Source organism: Miniopterus natalensis, chromosome 7 (assembly GCF_054644295.1).
Source record: "Miniopterus natalensis isolate mMinNat1 chromosome 7, mMinNat1.hap1, whole genome shotgun sequence".
NCBI classification, from domain to species: Eukaryota; Metazoa; Chordata; class Mammalia; order Chiroptera; family Miniopteridae; genus Miniopterus; species Miniopterus natalensis.
Genome location: NC_142087.1, coordinates 82,359,340 through 82,381,805, shown reverse-complemented (window position 1 = coordinate 82,381,805; position 22,466 = coordinate 82,359,340). Strand labels below are relative to the sequence as shown.

The following is a 22,466-nucleotide window of genomic DNA, read 5'->3' as shown; positions in this document are numbered from 1 at the left end:
TGACGTTGAACGCGCAGACAGCTGCGTGAACCTTTGTTTCACCGTGTAGGCCCCGGCTCTGCAGCGAGTTCTGGCCATGGTGATTCTAGGAGCTGAAGCTGCAGGCTGCTGTCATTCATTCATTGACACTCTGCATCCTATTTTCTGAGCTCTGTAGCTGGAGAAAGGCTGACTTTGCTCCCATAGGCAGATTCGGAGTCTTTTAAAAAATTTTTCAAAGAGGTTTTGTTCCTCTAAAGCCAGTTACAGAAAAACACAAGCCAGGCTCTCTGGCATTTATGAGGCTTATGGAGTGTGTTTTATAATGGTACAACATTGTAACCCAGTGGGCGATGGAATCCACCCAGAGCTCTCTTACCTGCTCTTACCTGCTTGGTTGGAACCTGCATGGGTTTCGTCTGGATTAATGGTGAGGGAGCAGGCTGGCCTGGTAGCGGGGAAGTTGTGAACGGTCTCAGGGCCAGATGTGTCCATGTGACAGCTCCATGTTCCTGTTCAGTCCAAGGGGCAGATTTGCTCTGGCCTTTCCTTCCATGTGTCATAGGTACAGAGCTGCCCTGGTTAGCAACCTCTAGGGCTAGGTTCTCGAGGAGACCCTGGTGGGAATCCGTTTTTTTTGTCGGAGGCTGACCTTGGGTGCGTGGTGTGTGAGTAACGTCATCAGTGTTTCTTGGTTTTAGTCTCTGTCTACCAGCTGGGTCCCTTTCATGCTCAGCTTCCCTGGGTTCTCTGCGGGGGGGGGGGGGGGGGGGGGGGGTGTGTGTGTGTGTGTGTGTGTGTGTGTGTGTGTGTGTGTGTGTGTGTGTGTGTGTGTGTGTGTCTGTGTGTGTGTGTCTGTGTGTGTGTGTGTGTGTGTGTGTGTGTGTGTCTGTGTGTGTGTGTGTGTGTTTTTTCTGTAGTGGGCAACCAGCCCCCAGTCTGGCCAGTTCCCTGCTTCCTTGAAGCCTGTGGATGTGAAAACTAGAAGCTTTCCCCCTGGTTTATGGCTAAACCTGACCTGAAGCACCTGGGGTGCCACTGTCTTTGCTTGTCCTGCACAGCGCGTTTTCACAGGTCTCACTGCAGAAACCGTTTGATCCCTGGGCACCACCCATCCCCACTGTGCCTGCCCCTGAACACACCCACCAGGCTACCTTTGTAAAATTCAGAAACTGGATTGTGAAACGCCTGGCCCCAGAGGTTTGGGGCAAGGCCATGTATACCGTAGCTGTGTGGCTTTAGAAGGGGCCGCGGGGAGCACTCAGTACTGCCAGGTTTTGGAGTGCTGCTGTGTGTGGGGTGGCAGACCTAGGCTGGACAGGGAGGAAGTGGGCTGGCTGGAAAGTAGACGGATAGATGGGGAGCAGAGACGGAGGGCGAGCTCTTGCTCGGTGGCAGGAGTCAAAGGCAGGCAGAGCCAAGCAGGCCCTGCATTAAGGGGAGCAGCAGGCACACAGTGGGGTGGGGCTCAGGCCATGGCTGGGGGACAGTAGGAGAGGCCCTTCTTTGAGGATCAAGTTCAGGGCAGGATGTAGGAATCTAACCTCCTCCCAGTGTAAATGCCACCTCGACTCAGAGAAAATGAGGAGGAACAAAAACTTGACCAGTAGCCCCAGGCAGCCATAACATCTGTGCTGACATGAGGGGAGAGATGGCCGTTCAAGCTGGGTCACAGGCAGCCTCCAGGTGGCAAATCTGCCCTGAAGTGCTGATGTGGGGCCTACAGTCTGACCCTGCTTGACCCAGGCCATGGCTGGGGGACAGCCGAGAATGGGGCGCTGGCCACTCTCAGTGCTCACAGGGCTGTTGTTCTGCCTCAGGTGATCCAGCAGCCGCCCAAGCCTGGAGCACTGATCCGGCCCCCACAGGTGACGCTGACACAGACGCCCATGGTGGCCCTCCGGCAGCCTCACAACCGCATCGTGCTGACCACACCCCAGCAGATCCAGCTGAACCCGCTGCAGCCAGGTGAGGCCATGGCCCCAGGGCCACTCGCCGAGAGTCCTGTCTTCCAATTTTCATACCATTCTAGGACACACACAGCAAAATTAACCATTTTAGCTGTTTAAGCATTAACTGTCACCTAGTGTGGTCAGCCATCACCTGTCCATGTGGTGCAGGAAAGTAAAGGCTTCAGAGATGCCGCTCACATTTTTATCTGTGACTTAGGGTCAGAAATCTATTGCTTTTAAGAGCTTCATTGTAGTGGGTAGGGGTGTTCTCTTGGGGTCTCGGCCTCGCAAGGGCATGATGCACACACACCTGCATTTGGGGGTCCTGTGTCCCTTGTTTTGCAGTCCCTGTGGTGAAACCAGCTGTGTTACCTGGAACCAAAGCTCTTTCTGCTGTCTCGGCCCAAGCAGCTGCTGCACAGAAAAATAAACTTAAGGAGCCTGGGGGAGGCTCGTTTCGGTAAGGAATTCTACATGCAGTCACAGAGAAGCTGTTGTCCCTGTCTTGGCTAGCCTGTACTCTTGAGGGCATCACAGTCCTACTGTGGGGCCTCATGCCCTGTTCTCAGCCTTGGAGCCCTCAGAAGTGTGGACTGGAGCCTGGGACCTGCAGCTGTGAGCCTGGGCATGGTGGGTGTTGGTGTGTCAGGGCAGAAGGAAGGGCTATGGTGGTGACTGTCGTTACGATGAAGCCTTAGGAAGTGTCGCGGGTCAGGAGGCTTTTGTGGGACCTTCCCTTCCCAGACGGTGCTTCCCCATGGCCGTCAGGCAGTCGGAGTTGGGTCAGTGTCTGAGCAGGGTGAGGAGTTGTGTGCCTGGAGAGCCCAGCTTGAGGGCAGAGCTGGGGTGTAGGGAGGGGGCAGATGCTGGAGATGGGAGGTGGAGTCACTACAGATCAGAACTGTGAGTGGATGGAGGCTGTGGAAGCCTCAGCTTCTCCCTGTCAGAAGGGAAAGGAAGGAACTGCAGAACAGAATGAGCTGTGGACCCTGTGGTGTTGGCTTGGAATGAGACACTGTGACATCAGCTCGTGGTTCAGTTGTAGAAGTTGAAGTAGCTATAGGTGGAAATTCCTCCCTCCACCCACCCAAGGAACTGGGAGCAGTGATACCCTGGTGGTAGTGAGCACCCGGTGCTCACATCTTGTCATCTTACAACCATTTCCTGCAATGCCCAGGGTGCCTGGGAAAGGCTCATCCCTGGTCTGGGATCAGGAGAAGGCGAAGCAGGCATGGACCATCTCCTTAGGTCAGAGAGCAGTGTTCGGGGTGGACAGGCATGGTCAGAGTTCACAGAGGTCCCTGGAGTGGCCTTCCTCCTGCTGTCCACATCTGTAGGAACAGACTACTCATGGCTGAGACAGGAACCATGAGCCTATAAAGTGAATAAACTGATGGCTTATGAGGAACGGGACACACAGTTTCAGAGCACACACGTGCACACGCACACGCACACGCGCACATGCACACACACCCAGGTCCTCATGACCAGCCACAAGGGGACAGAGTGCCCTCCCTGATGGTGGGGAAGCCGGGCAGGGACCAACAAAATTCAGTCCCTGAGGAGGCCAAAGATGCATTCCAACATCTTGTTATGAGGGGATGTCAGATGGAAAACAGGGACACACTGCAAAACAAGTGGCCTGTGATCTTCTAAGGGTGAAGGGCACGGGAGTCAGGGAAGGACTGCGAAACATTCCAGGCCTAAGGAGGTTGAAGAGACACGGAACAAAATGCAAGATGTGACTTTAAACAGGACCCTTTGCTGTGGACGACGTTCCTGGGCCAGTCCTTCAATCTGGGGCGGGTCTGAGCACGGCTGGTGGTGCAGAGTGCGGTGGGGGCCTGCTTTCCCGGCACCCAGTTCTGTTGGGGGCGCCTTGTCCACAGGGACACTGTGTGCGGGTATCGGGTTGGCAGCAGACCCTCAGTTGGTTCAGGAAGTTCTTCATACTGAGCTGCAACTTTCCTGAGAGCCTGTGATTGTTGGTAAATAAATTAGTGCTCTGTGACTTTCAAAAAGGGCTCCACTTGGGGGAACTCCTTGAGCAGTGAGTCGAGTGTTGTTGGGTTTTGCTGTCTGAACTTGGCATTGACTGTTGGGGAGCGCTGTCACACGTCCGTCCATCCATCCGTGTGCAAAGACTCACGTCGACCTTGACCCCGAGAGGGTATTTCTTTAAAAGACCAAGGTCTGCCCTGGCTGGTTTGGTTCAGTGGCTAGAGCATTGGCCTGCGGACCCCTGGAGGGTCTCGGGTTTGATTTCAGCCAAGGGCACGTATCTCGGTTGCAGGCTCGATCCCCAGCCCTTGTTGGTCGGGAGCCAACCAGTTGATGTGTCTCTCACATCGGTCCTCTCTCTCCCTCCCCCTTCCACTCTCTCTGAAAAGCAGTGGAAAAAATGCCCTCAGGTGAGGATTAAAAAGAAAAAGTGTAAAAAAGAGACCAGGGTTCCTGTCAGAGAGACCCCTAGGCTCTCTCGTTTAGGTGACAGCGCGAGGCAGCTGGCGGGACGCGTGCCTGGGAGACACTAGCTGTGCTTTCTGCGAGGGGTTTCCTGTCCCCTCTGCCCTGCTCGTGGCCTTTAAGTTGGGGCCGCCTGAGTGTGCCCCTGCGGCAGCCCCTGCCTGGCACAGTCACCTTTTCTTCTCGTCTGAAGGGACGATGACGACATTAACGACGTGGCCTCAATGGCCGGAGTGAACCTGTCGGAAGAAAGTGCAAGGATCTTGGCCACCAACTCCGAGCTGGTGGGCACGCTCACGCGGTCCTGCAAAGATGAAACCTTCCTGCTGCCAGCGCCTCTGCAGAGAAGGATATTAGAAATAGGTACATTCCCGTCACACGGCTGTCCCGGACTCCTCTTACACACGCGGGTCTGGTGGGCGTTGTGACTGGAGTGCTCGGGGTCAAGCGGCCCTGTCAGCAGCTCCCCACCACGGGTTTTGCCGGTGCCACAACTTCCACGTGGGTGGTGTAACGGTTCCCCTTCTGTGGGCTGACTGGGCTGCCCAAGGCTGCGCAGGGCCGCGGAGTGCTGAGAAAGAAGTGCTTAAACTTAAGCTGGGACTGTGCCCGACCTCCAGGTAAGAAGCACGGCATAACGGAACTCCACCCTGACGTGGTGAGTTATGTGTCACACGCCACACAACAGAGGCTGCAGAACCTTGTGGAAAAAATATCAGAAACGGCTCAGCAGAAGAACTTCTCGTATAAGGTAATGTGCTGTTTCCTGGACCAGATGCCCTGCTGTCGTGGCGTGGGCAGGCAGCCCCTTGCCAGCTTGTTCTGGTTCCCTGCAGAGCTAGGTTTGGGGAAAGTCCCACTTTCTGGCCCCACAGTGCTCTTGGGTGGTCTGCCCCCAGGCTGGGGAGGGAGGAGTGCTTGGCTGGGACAGAGGTGAAGGTGACTGTCAGCTTGGGCATGATGGGGTCTTGCTCCCAGTTCCCCCTGGGGTTCCCAGCTCACCCTGCAGACCGGGGCCTCTGGCCTGCTCTAGTGACTTGGAACATCACCCCTTGGGCTTTGTGGAGGGTCACCTGGAGCAGAGGCCCAGCCTGCACGGCAGCAGCCGGAACACATTCTTTCTGTTCTCCAGTGTGAATGCTGTCCCGGGCACTGGAGCAGGACGGGCCCAGGCGACAGCGCCTGCAGGGCAGCAGTTAGAGTGAAAGCACAGAGCCATTTTGCTCTAAAAATGTTTATTTTCCTATAAATGATTAAATGTTACTTAAACACACTGAAGTGTAAACATGCCTTTTTCCCTCATGTAGACGTGTGGAGCATGTCAGGTGCAGGGTCAGCGTGGACGTGGGGTCAGGCCCGCGGGCGGCACCGTGGGCACTAGACCCGGGGAGGGGCATGCAGACTGTCCAGCTGGATTCCCATTTGGTGACAAACATCGTTTTTACCTTTTTAGGATGACGACAGGTATGAGCAGGCAAGTGATGTCCGGGCTCAGCTCAAGTTTTTTGAACAGCTCGATCAGATTGAAAAGCAGAGGAAGGACGAGCAGGAAAGGGAGATCTTAATGCGCGCAGCCAAGGCAAGTGCTTGCAGTCCGCTTGGCTGAGTGTGCTGGGCACCACGGGTGCCCTTGTGGCTCCTGGGGGGCTGGAGCAGTGTTTGGGGTGTCAGCAGGAGTGGGACTGGGGCGTGAGGCCTCGGGAGCCACCGCACGTGGGGCAGGCCCTTCCTGGTGCCCTGTCTTGTGTCCCACCCGGTCAGGCCCCTGAAGCTGGCAGATGTGCCAGAGACCCTATCTTAGTTTTTATGTCCAAATGGTATTTCTGAAGAATCATGTTTGTTTTTATTCATGACGTGCAACACAGAGTTTCATCTTTTGTCTTAAAGCATTTAAACCACTTGCCTCTTGTTATGACCTGGGGGGTGTCATTGCATGAATATAACACATTCGTCAGATGACGAACGTTTAGGTCATAATTTGTCTTCCTTCTTTACCTCTCTGAAAAATAGTCTCGGTCCAGACAAGAGGATCCAGAACAGTTACGGCTGAAACAGAAGGCGAAAGAGGTGGGGGCTCTGTGGCCGGAAGGCCTCCTCTGCCACTGGGGGTCCTGCACGCACGCACCCGAATGTCACATGGGAGAGTGGGGCTAGAGCTGTGGCATTGCGTGTGGCGGCATTTCTGTAGCTACTGGAAGTGCTTGCCCAGGCGTTCTCCAGAGCAGACTGTGTCCCACTTCAGGTGTCGTCATAACTTCTCCCTGGGGGCATTCAGTCTCCATACTTTTAAAAAATATATATTTTTATTGGTTTTTTGGGGGGGGAAGGGAGAGAGAAACTTTGATTGACTGCCTACTGGGATCGAGCCCACAACTTGGGTGTTTCCCGACTGGGAATTGAACCAGCGACCTCTTGGTACATGGGGTCGATGCTCAGCCACTGAGCCACACTGGTTGGGCCTGTACTTTTGAAATTTTTTCGTATGTTCTAAGCTTTCTATGATGAGCGCATCTCGGTATATGCTTTCTGTTTAAAAGGAAGTCCAAACATTTTAACTTAGGAAATTTCTGCCAGCCCCTTGGTCTGTGTATCACTTTATGGTGAGCAGGAAGCATGCATGAGGTGACTGTCCTTGTTCCTCCTTCACGCAGATGCAGCAGCAGGAGCTGGCGCAGATGAGGCAGCGTGACGCCAACCTCACTGCGCTGGCCGCCATCGGGCCCCGTAAGAAGCGGAAAGTGGACTCCCCGGGACCGGGCTCGGGGACAGAGGTACAGCAGCATGTGGGGCTGGAGGGCTGGAGGGGACTTGAGGCCCCTGGTGGCTCACACACTTGGGTAGTCAGACTCATGGAGCAGGATGGTTCTCACCTGCTTGGTGGACACTTTACATTCAAATCGACTTATTTGTGAGCCTCACAGGAGCTTTGTTCTTTCCATAGGAAGTTTAATCACCAGGGTTTAATTTGGTGAGATTTAGAGGGCCTTTGAAAAGAACCTGAAAAGAACCTGAGAGATTGTAACTGTCAGGAAGAATGGCCTTCCCCGAGTAGTGATGGCGGTCAGCGTAGGCCAACGGTCACTCCCTACGAGGTGTTCCGTCCAAGCTTGTCCAGTCTCTTGCCTTGTTTGTTGGTATATCTTTATATGTAGTTAGAAACCCAACCTTAATTAACATTGTTTTTGCTTTAAACTATCAGTTGATTTTGAACTAAATTACAGGAAGGGAGAATGTTGTCTCTGATTTGTTCCCACCCCTCTACCATTTCTGGTGCGCTCTGTCCCCTCCTCAAGGCCCTTCCCATCGGCAGCACTCACCTGGTTATTACAGTGCAGCTGGCTGGGTGGAGGCCTCACTCTTGATTATTGAAAATGGTTGTATTTCTCTCTCAGTTTTGAATAATGTTTTCCCTGAGTATAAAATCCTGGTTCGACAGTCTGTTTTTTCCCCCCCAACTCTTTTTTAATTTAAGATATAATTTCTCCTACATTCTCAAATAAGCCAAGCAAATCCAGGTATATATCATTTAATTTTATGGGACATCAGACTAAAAGGGACCTGTGAATGCAGGAATTAGCCATCCTTACGTTCCCCTCTATTCCTTAACCCCTCTATTTTACCACTGATGCTCCCTCCTTCCTGTCCTAATGCTGTGTTTCTTGTCCCAGTCACAGAGGAGAAGGGAGGCTAGATGGTGTGCTTTGCCGAATCCCAAACTCCTGCTCTTAAACCTGGTAAACAGCCGCGTCTGTGCATCGTCTGCTGCTTCCCACTGGTTCTCCACTGTCTCCGGACCCCAGCAGACGGGATTACAGATTAAGTTTTCTCCCTGTTCCCAGTGTGTCTCACTTCTCCACCTGTTTCTGAGATGATCATTTTCATTTTTAGAAGTTTGTGTTGTGTTTATACTTGGTTCTATTGATACGTAACCTTTGTGGGGCTCTTGGATCTCTGGGAGAGCATTTTTCCTCAGATGTGGAATATTTTGGCTTTTATTCCTTCAAAATTCTTTTCTGTCCGGTCTTACTTTTTTCTACCGGACTCCCAGTTGCACATACATGCCACATTTTTTCAGACTGGGTAATTTCTACTGCTTGATTCTCAAGTTCCCTGACCACATTTTCAGGCAGGTGCTCAGCCCCTTCGGTGCAGTTTCCATTTGCTAGTGCATTCTGACGGTATAGGATTTTCACTTAGGTTTCTCTGGTTTCTAATTCTTTGCAGAGATCCCCATCTGCCCCGTGTTGAAACCATATTTTCCCATTATTCTTTGAACCTGTCTGTGAAAACTGCCAAATGTCTTTGTCAAGCCCAACACCTGGGCTGTCTCAGGCTCATCTCAGGCTCAGCCCCGCCCCCCAACTGTGGGTCACACTTGGAGTGTTGATGGGATGCTGGCTATCGTCATGATGGCTGAGTGACTCGGTTTAATCTTCCTCTGGAATGTGGATGTCATTCGTGTTGCAGCAGGCAGTTCTGCTGCAAGGCCTGCTTGTCACTTTGGTGTTAGTAAGCGTCTGTATGAAGCTCTCGGCGTCTCTGAAGCCCTTCTACCTAGCAAGCTCAACTGCAAACTCCGCCTTCCCTGGCCAGGTTGGTTTTAGGCTTGTTAGGGTGAGTCCTACTCTAGGGAGTGGTCCTTCCTCCTGGATGCCAGGAGTGTGGCCTCGGTCTCCTGCCAGGCAGGAGAACGTGTTTGCCCACTGTGGGCGTGACGCACTCAGCTCTTCCGTCGTCTGCGCTCAGCTCAGCAAGTGGCTATGTGAGATGCTGAGGACTAGTCTATAGATGACGTCTGCTTAGTCGTCTTGCGTTTTTGAATCTCACTCTCCTGGACTTTGTGGGCATAGTCCCTGGGGGCCACCACTCCCCAAATTCTCACATCCTGATAGTTTTGACAGAATAAAATCCTTGGCTCACATTTCTTCCCTTGAGAACCTTACATGTGTTGCTCCAAATGCTGTGTCCCGGGAGAGGCGTTGCTGCCAGTCTGATGCTGCTGCATCTCTGTCACAGGTTGTGTCCTTTTTGCCCAAAGATGCCCAGAGAATTCTTTCCTCTGCGGCCTTCGCTCGTCTGGAGTTGGCCACTCCGGCCAGCGCCTCGGACGGAGCCCACGCGTCTCCCAGCGCGCAGCGCCGGGCCCTGCTTCCCTCAGCGACGGCGTCGAACGATTCCCTCTTCAGAGACTCCCGTTGCCCTGTGTTGTATCTGCTCTGCCTGAATTCTTTTAATCGCTCTTTTTTTAAAAACTGACACTTCCGTTCTTTCCACCGCAGTAATTTCTTAAGAGATTGTTTTCATGCTGCTTTGCTCGTGTGCTCCTTCATCTCTCAGATGAAACTTCACTTCTGATTTCTGTCTCTTGGCTTTGTCACCGCGTCCCTAAGTTTGTCAGTTCTGATTTTCTGTTCTTTCATGCCTTTTGTTATTTCCTGAATGTCTTTAGCTTGTTGTGAGTGAGTATGGTACAGTTTCCCTCTGTTTTTGTCGTCTGTAGGGATGTTGCTTTGCTCCTAATTCTCTTTTCCTCTAGTGCACGGATGGGAAATGTCCAGCCCTCGGGCCGTGTATGGCCAGAGAAGTCGTCTGGTCTGGCCCTGCCCCGGCAACCACAGGCGGGACTCGAAATTCAGTAAATCTAGGAGCTTTTTTATTTTATTATTATTTTATTTTATTATTTTATTTTATTTTTTAATATATCTTTATTGATTTCAGAGAGAGGAAAGGAGAGAGGGAGAGAGAGACAGAAACATCAATGATGAGAGAGTCATTGATCGAGCCCGCAACCCCTGGCATGTGCCCTGACCGGGAATCGAACCCCTATCACCTGGATCCCAGGTCGATGCTCAACCACAGAGCCACGCCCAGCCAGGCCTAGGAGCTTTTTTAATAGCTAATTTTTAACTTGACAATTTTGTATGGCTGGAGAGTGATGTTATAAATATCCAAATGGCCCTTGGCAGAAAAAAGGTTCCCCAGCTGTGCTCTAGAGTCTTGTATGGGACTTGACTCTGATGTGTTTCAGTTGCTCACTTTCGTGAATTTGTTTTCTTGAACTTTTAAGAAGCAGTGTGGTCTGAGGGAGGTTTGTGACTTGATTGGGCTCCTCATATAGTGTTTATTTACATGGTGATACAAGAGTGGATGCTTGAGTTCTGAGAGTCCATGGCTTGGCCCCCTGCCCTATTGATCTCCACCTTTCTCTGTCCCTGCTGTCTCCTCCTGCTGGACTTGAATCCCTGACTGGGAGCTCTGGCCAGTACTGTGACCGTCCCCAGTGCTGGGCTGCTATGTGAGCCTCCCAGGTTAGCTCTTGCTCGCGAATGAGCCGCGCTCTTCCAGTGAAGGGCTGCCGTTTCCTGGGCTGCAGGCTGGCTGTGCGGGCTGCCTTTCTCCGACTACCCCACATGGCTTTGGCTGCAGTGGCTCACCTCCACGGGCTTTGTTCCCAAGACTGTTGCTGGTTTTGGTGTTGCTACCTGGTTGCTCTGGGTTTTATATGGGCCTTTGACAAGATCCTAAAAATGCTGTCCCTGCTACCATCTCCCCCAGATATGCTGATGAACTTGTTTAAAAATGTTTTTACTTGAAAATAGTTTCAAACCCACAGAGTAACTGTAGGACTAGTACAGAGAACTGCGTTTGGATTCTCCATTCTGAGCACTTCATCTACGTTTTGCCCTGCACTCTGCCCCCAGCGCCCCTGTGTGTGATGGTGTAGTACACATACAATATTTAAACTGACGGGTGGGCAGTAGGGTTACAGTTGTGAGTACATGAAACACAGAGTTAATTCTTGTATCATTACTAATTATTACATTGTTTTCCATATGTACACACACACACAGTGCCTCTGACATGCTGACACTGTCACACACATGCACTGCTGCTGAATAGCCAATCCTGTCATCGGGAAATCAGCATGGATCCGGCCACCGACCAGTCCTTGGACAAGTCACACCTCACCCACTGTCCTGGAGGCGTCTCTTTTCTCTTCAGTCCAGTTCATGTGCCTCGTTAGTCTCTCGAATGTCCCTATTTTGGGCAGGGTTAGAGGTCAGGCCTTGGGCTCAGATTGCTGGTGCTCTGCTCTGGTCATCAGGCAGGAGGCTCCCTTGTTGACCTCTGCATCCTGGTGACCTTGACAATATCACCTGGTTCAGCTGGCACCTGCCAGGTCACTCCTGTGCAGTCATTCTGCGCCCTCAGAGCCACCTCTACTTAGGAGGCGTTGCAGGGCTGCGCAGGTCTTCTTCCCCACCAGACCCCCAGCCTCAGATCCGCACACCTGCCACCTGCATGCGGAGACCACAGGGTGCTACACTGGGATGCCTGTCGTCACACCTCCTCCATCAGGAGCCGCCTCCTTGAAGGGCTTTGCCTTCCCCCTTAGCCCTTCATCTGACTCCTTCACCAGTGCCGGGACTGGTGGCTTCCTGTGCTCTCAGTGGGTGGTAATCAGTCGTCCTTGTCTCGAGGTGGTCAGTGGGCGCTGCTTCAGGCTGCTTTCTACATCCTTTTGAAATGGCGTCTCCTTCCTCAAGCGTCCCATTCCAGCTGGTGGGAGGGCGCCTGCCCGCCCCGCCCGCAGCTGCTCCAGAGCCCTGGTTCCTTTCAGTGCAGGTGCCCATGCGTGCGTGTGTGTGCATGTATGTGCGTGAGTGCGTGTGCGCACGTGTGTGCTGCGTGTCCTGGGTGTGCGTGCGTGTGCACCCCTTTTTGGATCTAAAGCAAGTTCTATGTTAATGTGAGACCTGGGTTGGGTCCGGCTGCTGTCCTCAGTGCACATGGTGTTTTGCTCAGTGTAACCAATTCCAACCACATTGGCGGGAGGAGGGGAAGGCAGATTCCCGGGAAAGGCATGTTGGTAACTTTTCACATAGGTGGTGAAATACCCAGAAAACCTCTAAGGACAGACCAGGAGCTTCCATGCGTGGGGGGTGTGGAACATCATAAGGATGGGGAGCCAGATGAGGCAGTGGGAAGCTTGTCACCAATGATAGCAGTAGGGGTCCCACACAGTGTTGTCTTTGCCGTTTAAACTCAGGGATGTGTGTGTGCATGTATGTGTGTGAGTCCAGAATTGTCTGCCTCTCCATCAGAGATGATGCTTAGTTTCTCGTCTTTTTATTCCTGAGTTTAGGATTATTTCCTCAGGGTATGTCTTTTTTAAAAAAACAGTCTTTTTATTTTGAACTAATTTTATACACAGAGAAAAGTTGCAAAAACTTTGGAGGGTTTCCGTATGTCCGTCACCCAGCATTCCCCAATGCGTATCATTGGTATGATACTGTTCACTGAAGGTTTTATTTCATTTTGTTTTTCAGAATTTAATTTTTTAAATAAACTTTTTTTAGGGCAGTTTTAGGTTCACAGCAAAATTGAGAGGAAAGTATAGAGAGTCCCTTGTACCCCCTGCCACCCCTACCTACCACAGCCCACCCGATGGTGCATTTGTTACCGTAAGCGAACCTGCATCGACGACATCATTCCAGAGCCCACAGGTTACATGGGTTGCTCTCGGTGTTGCACGTTCTGTGGGTCTGGACAAATGTGTAATGACATGTCCACCGCGACAGCGTCACGCAGAGCAGTCCCGCTGCCCCGAGCCCTCTGTGCCCCACCTGTTCAATCTCCTCCCCAGCCCCTTGGCACCACTGATCTGTCTGCTGTCTCCACAGCGTCGCCTTTTCCGGAATGTCACATGGTTGGAGCCACACAGTGTGTCCCGTTCCAGATGGGCTTGTTTCACTTAGTCATATGCATGTGAGGTTCCTCCACATCTTTTCATGACTTTACAGCTCATTTCTTTTTAGTGCTGAGTAATATTTCACTGTCTGGATGGACCGCAGTTCATCCATCCACCTACTGAAGGATGTCTTGGCTGCTTCCAGTCCTGTCAATTATGAACAAAGCTGCTGTCAATGTCTGTGTGCAGGATTCTGTGTGGACATCAGCTTTTAGCTCCTTTGGGTAAATACCAGGGAGCATGACAGCTGGATCCTGAGTCTGTTTACTTTTGTGAGAAACCACCAAGCTGTCTTCCAAAGTGGCCGCACCGTCTGCGTTCCCACCAGCAGTGACCGAGCCTTCCCGCTGCTCCGCGGCCTCGTCAGCACTTGGTGTTGTCAGCGCTCTGGATTGTGGCCGTTCTGATAGGTGCGCAGGGGAGTCTCATTGTTGTTTAATTTGCATTTGCCTGATGACATGGGATGTGGAGCGTCTTTGCATTTGCTGATTGGCCACCTGTGCATCTTTGGTGAGGGGTCTGTGAGGGCCTTGTCCCATTTTTAAATCTGGTGGTTTCTCTTTTTTTTTTTTTACTTTTTAATTTTTAAATATATATATTTAAATATGTCTTTATTGTTTTCAGAGAGAGGAAGGGAGAGGAGGAGAGAGAGAGAGAGAAACATCAACGATGAGAGAGTCATTGATCTGGGGATCGAGCTTGCAACTCAGACGTTGTGCCCTGACTGGGAATCGAACCCCTATTTCCTGGATCCTAGGTCGATGCTCAACCTCTAAGCCATGCCAGCTGGGCAAAATCTGGTTGTTTTCTTATTGAGGTGTCAGGATTCTTTGTATATTGTGGATAACAGTTCTTTATCAGACATATCTTTTGCAACTTTTACTCAGGATTTGATATTTTGCTGTTTCCACCAATGTCCTGTCCTGCTGCAGGCTCTTGTCCAGGATCCCTCGGGGTGTTTGCTCATCACAGCTCCTTGGTCTCTTCCCGTCCAAGACAGTCCTCAGTCTTTCCTGTCCTTTCTGATCATGCCACTTTTGAATAGTGCGGGTGGTTATTTGGTAAAGTCCCTTAATTTGAGCTGATCTTATGCTTCCTCGTGGTTAAACTCAGGTCATACAGTTTTGCTGGACAGTCACAACAGTGATCCTGTGTCGTCCTCAAGGCGTCACAGTGGGAGACCCCCGTGCTGGTCATAACTGCACGTGCTTCACGTGGGGCCTGCGGGGACTTGCTGTGAAGTTCCTGCATTCCCTTTGAGACGGGTGGCTGGTGGGCGACATAGGGACTGCACTGCTGTCCTGGGTCTTGTCATCCGTTCGCTCACTAGTGTCTGCATGGTTTCAGTGCCAGGGTCGCCTGCGTCGGCTGTTGCTGTGATGTTTGCCTGGTGCTCCCACCTGCCTACTCGTGGAGAGTGGGTTTATTCCGTCAGCGATGATCTGTTACTACCATCTGTTTGCTTTATGCTCAGATGGTCTGGCTTTGGTCATTTCAGCCTCCTTCAGGTTGGCTCACCTTTTAATGATTCTTCCCTTTCTCACACTGCAGGCTGTTTCAGGCTTATCTTATACTTTTCCTGCCATAACTAGGGGATCAGCCATTTCTCTGAGAAGCCCTGGTTCCTTTTGCTGGAGAGTCATGTTTGGGGACCAGGGTCTGGGCCCCGGTGAGCTCCTGCTTCCGGCCCCCGTGGGCTCCGCATGCACACTCATCTGTTGTATCGTTTTGTTCATGCCCATGTGTACCTGTGCTAAGCACAGTGGGTTTATACTTGCACCTCAGGCTCTTCCCAGCCACCCCTCCTTCCTCTGTGGGAACCTGGTTCTTGTCATGCAATGGGCTAACTGGCTTGTTCAGCCCTAATGGATAGCTGAAGGGGTTCAGAGGCACTGAGCCCCGTGGGAAGGAGGTGCGCCATTGAGAGTGTACGTTCTGGCTGTCCTGTTTATATTTAGTTTTACAGGGTCAGGCCCAGCCCTCCTCCTGGAGTTGCTTAGGTGGGCTTGCCCCTCCAGGGTGGCTGTCCCCATTTGAGTGCAGTGATGTGCTGTTGTATGCTGTGGGGACTCCCACATCTGGGCTGATCTTCATGGCTTGTTTTGGGGTGAAGCTTTGCTGTGGTCTGACAGAGCTGTACACATGCAGGTGCTGCCCCCCCCATTTCTGCTCAGCACCCTGTGTGTTCTGGGAGCCCCTTTCCCTTCCCCTTCCCCATTGGCAGTTGTATTCTGGGGGTCACCTCTGCACTTAAACCTTTTCCGAGCGCCTATTCCCCTGGTTTCCATGTCACTGTTGACTCCTCAGCTGGCTTGTTGGGTCACCTGCTGGCTGTCAGTCAGTCAGTCAATGAGCTCGCCCTCTATCCCGTTTCCTCTCCTTCTCTTCTGTGTCACATCAGTTCCCCTTGTCACAGCGCAAGATGTTTGTCACTCGTCCTCCCGTCTTGTCCTTTCTTTGGTGTTGCTGAACATTCTCGTGTCCAGGTGCTCGTCTCTGCCCGTCTGTGCTGTGGTGTCTGTCTCGTCTAGATGGCACCCGTCCAGTGGCAGAGCCTTCATGCAGCCTTGGGGCAGTCTCCACGTCATAGGATGAGACTGGATCACTTTGGCCTGAGGTGGAGCCCAGGCGGTGGACCGGAACGCCTGACGCGTGCCTCCTGTCAGGGTTCAGTGCGGGTCTGTGGCTGTCCGGCTTCGTATGCTGGTTGTGAGAAGCCTGATGCCAGGGTAACTCTTGTCTGCAGAGTTTGTGTTCTCTTTTTGACCAGAGGGCTGAGTGTTGTCTTTGAAACGAAGTGTTAGGAGGTTCTATCAGAGTTGGCTTTCACGGTTTAGTTTTCCCAGGGCCCTTTCAGTGTGTGGATTTTGTTCTTTGTTTCTGGAAGGCTTTCTTGGACTGCAGTCTCAGTCCTAGTTCTGACCTGCTGTCCTCGTCGCCAGGGCACGGGTGAGCTCTGTGTGTCTTCCATTTGCACTGTCCCCTTTCCTGACCCTTCCCATTCCTCACCTCGGCTCCTTTCCTCCTTTCTAGTTTTGAGTTAGCTCGCCCCTGGGCAAGGGCAGATGCCTCGGTTGCAGGCTCGATCCCTGGCCCAGGTGAATGCTTGCAATGAATTTATTCATTTCTGAGCTATTTTTGTCTTCTCTTTCTAGTTCTTGTGTTCAATGAACTCATTTCCTTGTTTTTAAATTTCTTTCTTTCCTGATTTTTGAGTTTTGGATTCAAGATGATTTTCCCATTTTCAAATGTTTGTGTACATACTTTCTTATTGTTGGAAGTGCCCTCTTACAGTTTCCTTCTCTTTCCAGACCCCATCTCTTGGTGCTGGTGTGGCATTTTGTGTTCTGATTTTTTGCATTGGTCCTTCATGGCCTTGCTAATCTCGGATTCGGCGTTTTACAAGGTGAATGGGCTGATAGCGCCCTCTTCTGGCAGCATTGCAAAGTTGGAGTAGCTTGGCAGGTTTTTTGTTCAATTAGGCTATGAGAAGGGGTCACGTGTCCTCTCACATCCTTGTCTTGCAGGACCTTAACCTGTCCTCGCTCACCCACAGTCTCTGAGCCCCCCCCCTTCACTCTCGCACACTTGGGACATGTCCAGGGTTGTTACTTCTACCCCAGTGTTTGCAGAATGGAGCAGAACTGCCCCTGCCCTCCCTCGGGGTTCCCTGTGGGTCCTTCGGCTGCGGTGGGCAGAGCTATCCTTCCTCCTGGGGCCTCTTCCTCAGGCCTCCTCCACCCCCCAAGACTGGACCCTCCTCCGGAGCCAGAGTGCTGCAATATGACAGTGAACACCTGCCCTCTGGGGGGAGAAATGGAAAAATAGCACTCACCCCATGTCATTAGAAGAACTTTGGGCACCAGGTAGGATACTTCTGAGCATAGGTTATTAAAATTCTATTTTATTTTTTAATTCTCACCCGAGGATTTTTTTTTCCCATTGCTTTTCAGAGAGAGTTTGGGGGGGGGGAGAGAGAGAAACATCAGTGTGAGAGAGATACGTCAATTGGTTGCTTCCCGAATGTGCCCCAACCTGGGCCAGGGATCAAGTCTGCAACCGAGGTACGTGCCCTTGGCCAGAATTGAACCCAGGACCCTTCAGTCTGCTAGCCAACGCTCTAATCACTGAGCCAAACCGGCCAGGATGAGCACAGGATTTTTATAAAAGTCACAGAACTGTGAGAAATGCTGCTTTCCTCTGTTGGTTGACCTTCAGAGCCCAGGCTGGGAGGCGCCTGGCCGCTTTCATGGGTGCCCTGTGGACGGGTGCCCAACAGAATTTTTTTGCAACAGTTTCAATTTCAAAAATATATTCCATTAAAATATATTTTTTTAAAAAGATATATAATTGATTTATCACATTCTGTTAGTTTCAGACGCACAGTGACTTGCTGTCTCTGTGCATTACAAGGGTCCCTGTGATGAGATGGCACCAAGCAAAGATGCTGCGACGTTGACCACACCCCTGGATGCTCTCATTCCATACGGGCTCTCGGTTCCTAGTTGCCTTCACCCGTCTCTCTTTCTGTTTCATTTGTTCATTTGTTTTGTTCTTTAGAAGATACTGTCCGTCTCGATCTCTCTCGTATACCTTTAAATTTATGCTCAGCGAGGGCCTCCCCCGTCCCTTTTCGGCTGCTGAGCTGTTCTGATAGGAACATAAATGTGGTTCAGGTTGAGAGTGGGTGTCAGACACCTAGTCCGAGATGTAGGGGTGCCTTTGTTATCTGATGTACTCCTGCCTCTGAGCCCAGGCCAGTGTGGCTAAATCGACGCTGCAGGTGGGCGGAGGCCATCATCCAGGGCCCCCCCAACTGTCCTGCCTGAAACGGACCTCCGCTCCTGCCTGTGGCTCTCCTCAGGCTATTTCCTCCTCTAAGCTGCTGCTTTCAGTGTGGCCTTTTCAGGGGCCCAGAGCTACTGGGCAATTTATTGGTAGAAGATGCGCCTGAGACTCCAGGACCACCAGGGCGGGGGGGCGTGGGCGCAGGTGGGGGACCAGGCGCAGCCCCACCTGCCACCTGCCGCAGGCAGCTTCGTTCTGCCCTCACCTTAAGCCTGGAGGAAATGCGTGAAAACGCCAGGGTGGTTTGCACTTGAAACACACACAAGCGGCTTTCATCATCAGACACAGACACTCAGGTTTCAGTCCAATTGGAAACCCAAGAGCTGCGCAGTGGGAGTTGTGTGGCTTGTACCCAGAGTGTGCAATGGAGACGGTGACGTGCTGAGACCATGGATGCTGCTGCTGAGGGATCCCCCCCAGACTCCGTCTCCACAAGCGCCAGAGACTCAGACCCATGCTGGATGTCGGGTGCGGGCTGCATCCCATTCAGATCAGCAGGGAGTCCCCCCCTAGTGGTGACCACGGAGTGCTGTGGCCCAGCCAGCTGACCACCGGCCTGTTTGGTTCCTGAATTAGACCTTGTGGCATCGGGAATGTGCCTTTGTCAGAGAAGTGGGGATGATAGGCTGGCCCCAGGCATCTGCCCCACCTGAGCCCCTTGGGCAGGAGCCACTATCTCTTCCCTCCTCAGACCACAGGGGCCAGAGCCTAAGCTCAGTAGGGAGTCATGGGGTCAGTGTTCTGGAGTCTGTGCCCGGAGAGCGCAGCCCTGCAGGTCAGGTCCGTTTGGGTTTGTGCCCCTGCCTTACCCCTCCCTGTGGGGACTCATAAAGCACTTCAGCTCAAGGAGTGGGCCTGTGGGGCAGGGCCGTCCCCAGCCTGGCTTCCTCCACAGGCAGTTCCTTGGGACACTGAGGGAGAATCGAGGCTCCCTTACCTGGCCCTGCCCTTTCTTCCACCCTGAGTCCTGCCCCCCCCCCCCTCCGTGCACCACTAACTTGACTGTCTTCTCCTTTGTCACTAGGGGTCGGGCCCGGGCTCTGCGGTCCCTGGCGGCTCCGGCGTGGGAACCCCCAGACAGTTCACACGACAAAGGATCACACGGGTCAACCTCAGGGACCTCATATTCTGTTTAGAAAATGAACGGGAGACTAGCCATTCACTGCTGCTCTACAAAGCGTTCCTTAAGTAGCAGGGGCGGCATCTCCGCGGAGACGCCTGGGGACGTTTTTTATGTATTTGCAGATTACGCCTTTTTGTAACAAGCAAATGGGATATTGTTTAAAAAACAGCCACCTCTTTGCAATGGAACCGTTTTATATTCCTGTTTCTAAGTCAACTCTTCAGTCCGGAAGAAAACAAGTTTCTGTAACAGAGAAAACAGAGGCCTGTGGGCTCTCTTAATGGACAATTAAATCCTAACTCATTTTCGATTGAGTGGCCTTCTTGCCAAACAAGCCATATATAAAAACTGACGGACTCGTTTAGCAAATAATTAGCTGCCCTCTCACCTCCTAGCGGGTTTCACATTATTTGTGCATTGGGTTTTAGTTCAACCCCACTTACTGCGTAGGTGTGTGTCTGCAAGCCAATGACCTCATTTCATTTATTTTATTTTTGTATCAGTCAGTTGGCAAAGCAAACTGATTTTTAGACTATTTATCCCCCCTCCCTCTTTGTTCAGCACTCTCGAGGAACACGACCCACCCACGGCCTCCGGGCTGTCACTCTCCTGCCTCTCGGAGCTGGCCCTGGCGGCTCCTGGATGTGTGGTCGGCATCTGTACAAATGCATTTTATTTGCTATAGTTTGTAAAGCTGTAAAGTTAAAAGAAATGAAAACCTTTTCAGCATAAATATATTTTACTTGCACTGTGTTTTTTAGCTAAAAGTGAAAACTTAGATGAAATAAAATCAGAGTTGAGAAGAATCATCAAAAGACTGTTTCTCAGTGTGAATCAAGTGTTGAAAAATGGTTGGTGTATTTTGTCAGTAATTGTACATAATTTTGGCACATAACATGAAATGCCTATGTAAACTATAATTATTTTGCTAAGAGACTGTATGCGAGCTGTGGGCCCACTTTACAGATGTCCAGAGCAAAGCCCCTTCTTTGTACCTATTTTTTTATTACAAATATACTAATTGGTTCTTTATATTTTCAGAGGTTATTGTATTAAATTGTCTATTGATAGTACTTTTATGACTGTAAATACTTGGGCTTTCTCCGTGGGAACCTCACGGTAGACTCCAATTTGCGCGAGTGTGAGCTGATCAGTATTTTTTACCGACACCTGAGAACTGTTACACCTTTTATTTTGTCTTTTAGGAAATCCCCGTCTTTCCATTTTTTCATGTAAATTTTGCACAGTTACTTGTTCATATGTAAATATTTTACTTTCAGAAAATGAAGTTTTTAATTGCTATTGTTTTATATAGGGTTGAAAGAAAATTAACTCCTTTATTAAAAACAAATTTATCTGTATTTGTTTTGCCTATTTTTCCCAGTGTTCCAGTTTTAGACTCCACCACCAGAGACTCCCCTCTGGTTCTGCTGAGGGGCTTATTTATGAGCTACTTGTTAGAATCAGTATCTAAAACCCAGTGACCCTCCAAGGACAGGACGTAGGCACTGCAGAGTAAGGCCTGGCCTGTGGCTGGTCTAGGTGGTGCTGAGCTCACACCTCAAGTGGGCTCTCAGTCTCAGCCACCTCCCCCGACACAGATGGACCTGTGCTGTGAGGATGCAGGGGCTCCTGTCCCTGCAGATGAGCTGGGGCACAGCTGGGTGAGGCTAGGTTAGGCCCTGGTGTAGGCCCTGGTGTGGGCCCTGGTGGTGAGCCTGGGCAGTCTGGATGGCCCAGGCCCGATGAAGACCCACAACCACACAGGACGATGGGGTCTCCCATGCCCTACCTCCTGTCTGCCGGTGAGGGTTCAGGTATGGCCCCCGCCTGAGGCTGCGCAGCTAAGCACTGCAGACGGGCCTTCCACTGCAGACATTTGTGTCCCAGGTCTGGATGTCCCAGGTCCCCAAGAGGCAGGGTCCGGAGGGCTGACCGTCCCAGGCCCTCCCCCAGCTCCTGGCTTGCAGCATCTCTCACGTTCCGTGCCTTGGGAAGCATCACTCTTCACCTCTGTGTGGTGGTTTCTCCGTGTGCGTGCCTGTCTCTGTCGGAATCTCCCCTTTTTATAGCCACCATGTGTCTTGGAGTCACGTGTGGGGCAGCCAGCCCGTGGTCCCATTGGTGTGCAGTGTCAGCATGGGTCCTCAGGACCTGGGCTTACCTGGGGGGTGGGATACACTGGGAGGGGAATGCAGACAGGGAGGAGAGCTGCCTCGACATGGGTGGGGGCTGAGCTGGCCTGAGCAAACAGTCTTGGGCAGCGGGAAGAGGAGGGAGGGGGGAACAGGGAGGGCCAGGCACAGGCAGGGTGCATGGGGACAACATAGAGGACCCATGGGAGGTGGGGCACATGGGAGGCGGAGGGGACTTGAGCATGTGCGGGTGGTGTGCTCTTATCTCTGGGAGCTGCCCAGCTCTTCTGCTAAGGGAAGGGCACCCTGCCCTCCTGATGACAAGCCCAGGATCTGCCTGGTGGTCATGGTCTGCCCCTCGCACATCTGTAGCCCTCACCCCGGACTCGGATGCCTCCTGAGAGAGCCCAGACCCAGCTTTCTTTTTGGTGGGGTGTAAGGCGAGGCACGTGGGCTGGGAGGGAGAAGGGAGGGAGAAGTGTGCCCCTATGTGCGACCCGTCACTCGGCCACACCCCTCGCCCTCTGCCCTTCAGTGGGTGCCAGAGCCTTGAGCTCTGACTGTCCACCTTGAGGACCCTTCTTTGGTGAGGCCTAATGCCGTCTAGATGGTTTAATGCTGTGAGGCCACTAGCCCCCAAAGTGCCCCCTCATTCCAATACCATCACCGAGGGCTGAGTCAGGACGACATATTGTCACTCAGGTCTCCAGGAGGCTGCTGGCTGGGCCACTGCAACCTGGGGTGGGGGGTGGGGGTGTTTTACAGGTGTTACAGGATGGGCCTTTTCTGGGACCCCCTGGGATTGGGTCCTGCTTATGGAGGGGTTGGCAGGACCACTCACCCTTCCCCCACCCATGGACCAAAGCCCTTTCCCTCTCGCATGATGCTGCTTAAAACCAAAGGCTGGAGGGTCCAGGGACACCACCTCATGTGCCCTGCTCCGCCCTTGGGTGCCATGGGGCCAGGGCCAGGTTAGTTGGTCTGCTAAGGCCGAAGCCTTGGTCTCTGGCTGGGTGCCCCTCAGGGCTGTTGTGAGAGCCCAGTGAGCCATGGGATGAACGTCTAGCATGTTCCTGGGGACAGTGGCCCCGCAAATCAGAGTGTCTCCCAGTCTCATTGTGAGATGCTGCGTCCAGGCCTCCAGTGCTGGCAGATTTGTGATAACTGTGCCACTGCCCCCTCCTGCCTGCATGGTGTCTCTGCTCAGGGAC

General features: G+C 52.2%; 1 protein-coding gene across 1 annotated transcript in view; it reads left to right on the top strand.

The window, feature by feature from the left end:
• TAF4 (TATA-box binding protein associated factor 4) overlaps nt 1–20,481 on the top strand; it is a 54,868-nt gene extending 34,387 nt beyond the window's left edge. Inside the window, exons 9-16 of the mRNA XM_087819208.1 lie at nt 1,800–1,947; nt 2,277–2,391; nt 4,591–4,760; nt 5,018–5,148; nt 5,851–5,976; nt 6,408–6,464; nt 7,049–7,168; nt 19,022–20,481. Coding sequence (XP_087675334.1) covers nt 1,800–1,947; nt 2,277–2,391; nt 4,591–4,760; nt 5,018–5,148; nt 5,851–5,976; nt 6,408–6,464; nt 7,049–7,168; nt 19,022–19,189 — 1,035 coding nt within the window. The 3' untranslated portion in view covers nt 19,190–20,481. The remainder of the gene's footprint in view (nt 1–1,799; nt 1,948–2,276; nt 2,392–4,590; nt 4,761–5,017; nt 5,149–5,850; nt 5,977–6,407; nt 6,465–7,048; nt 7,169–19,021) is intronic.
• Nucleotides 20,482–22,466: the final 1,985 nt, after the last annotated feature.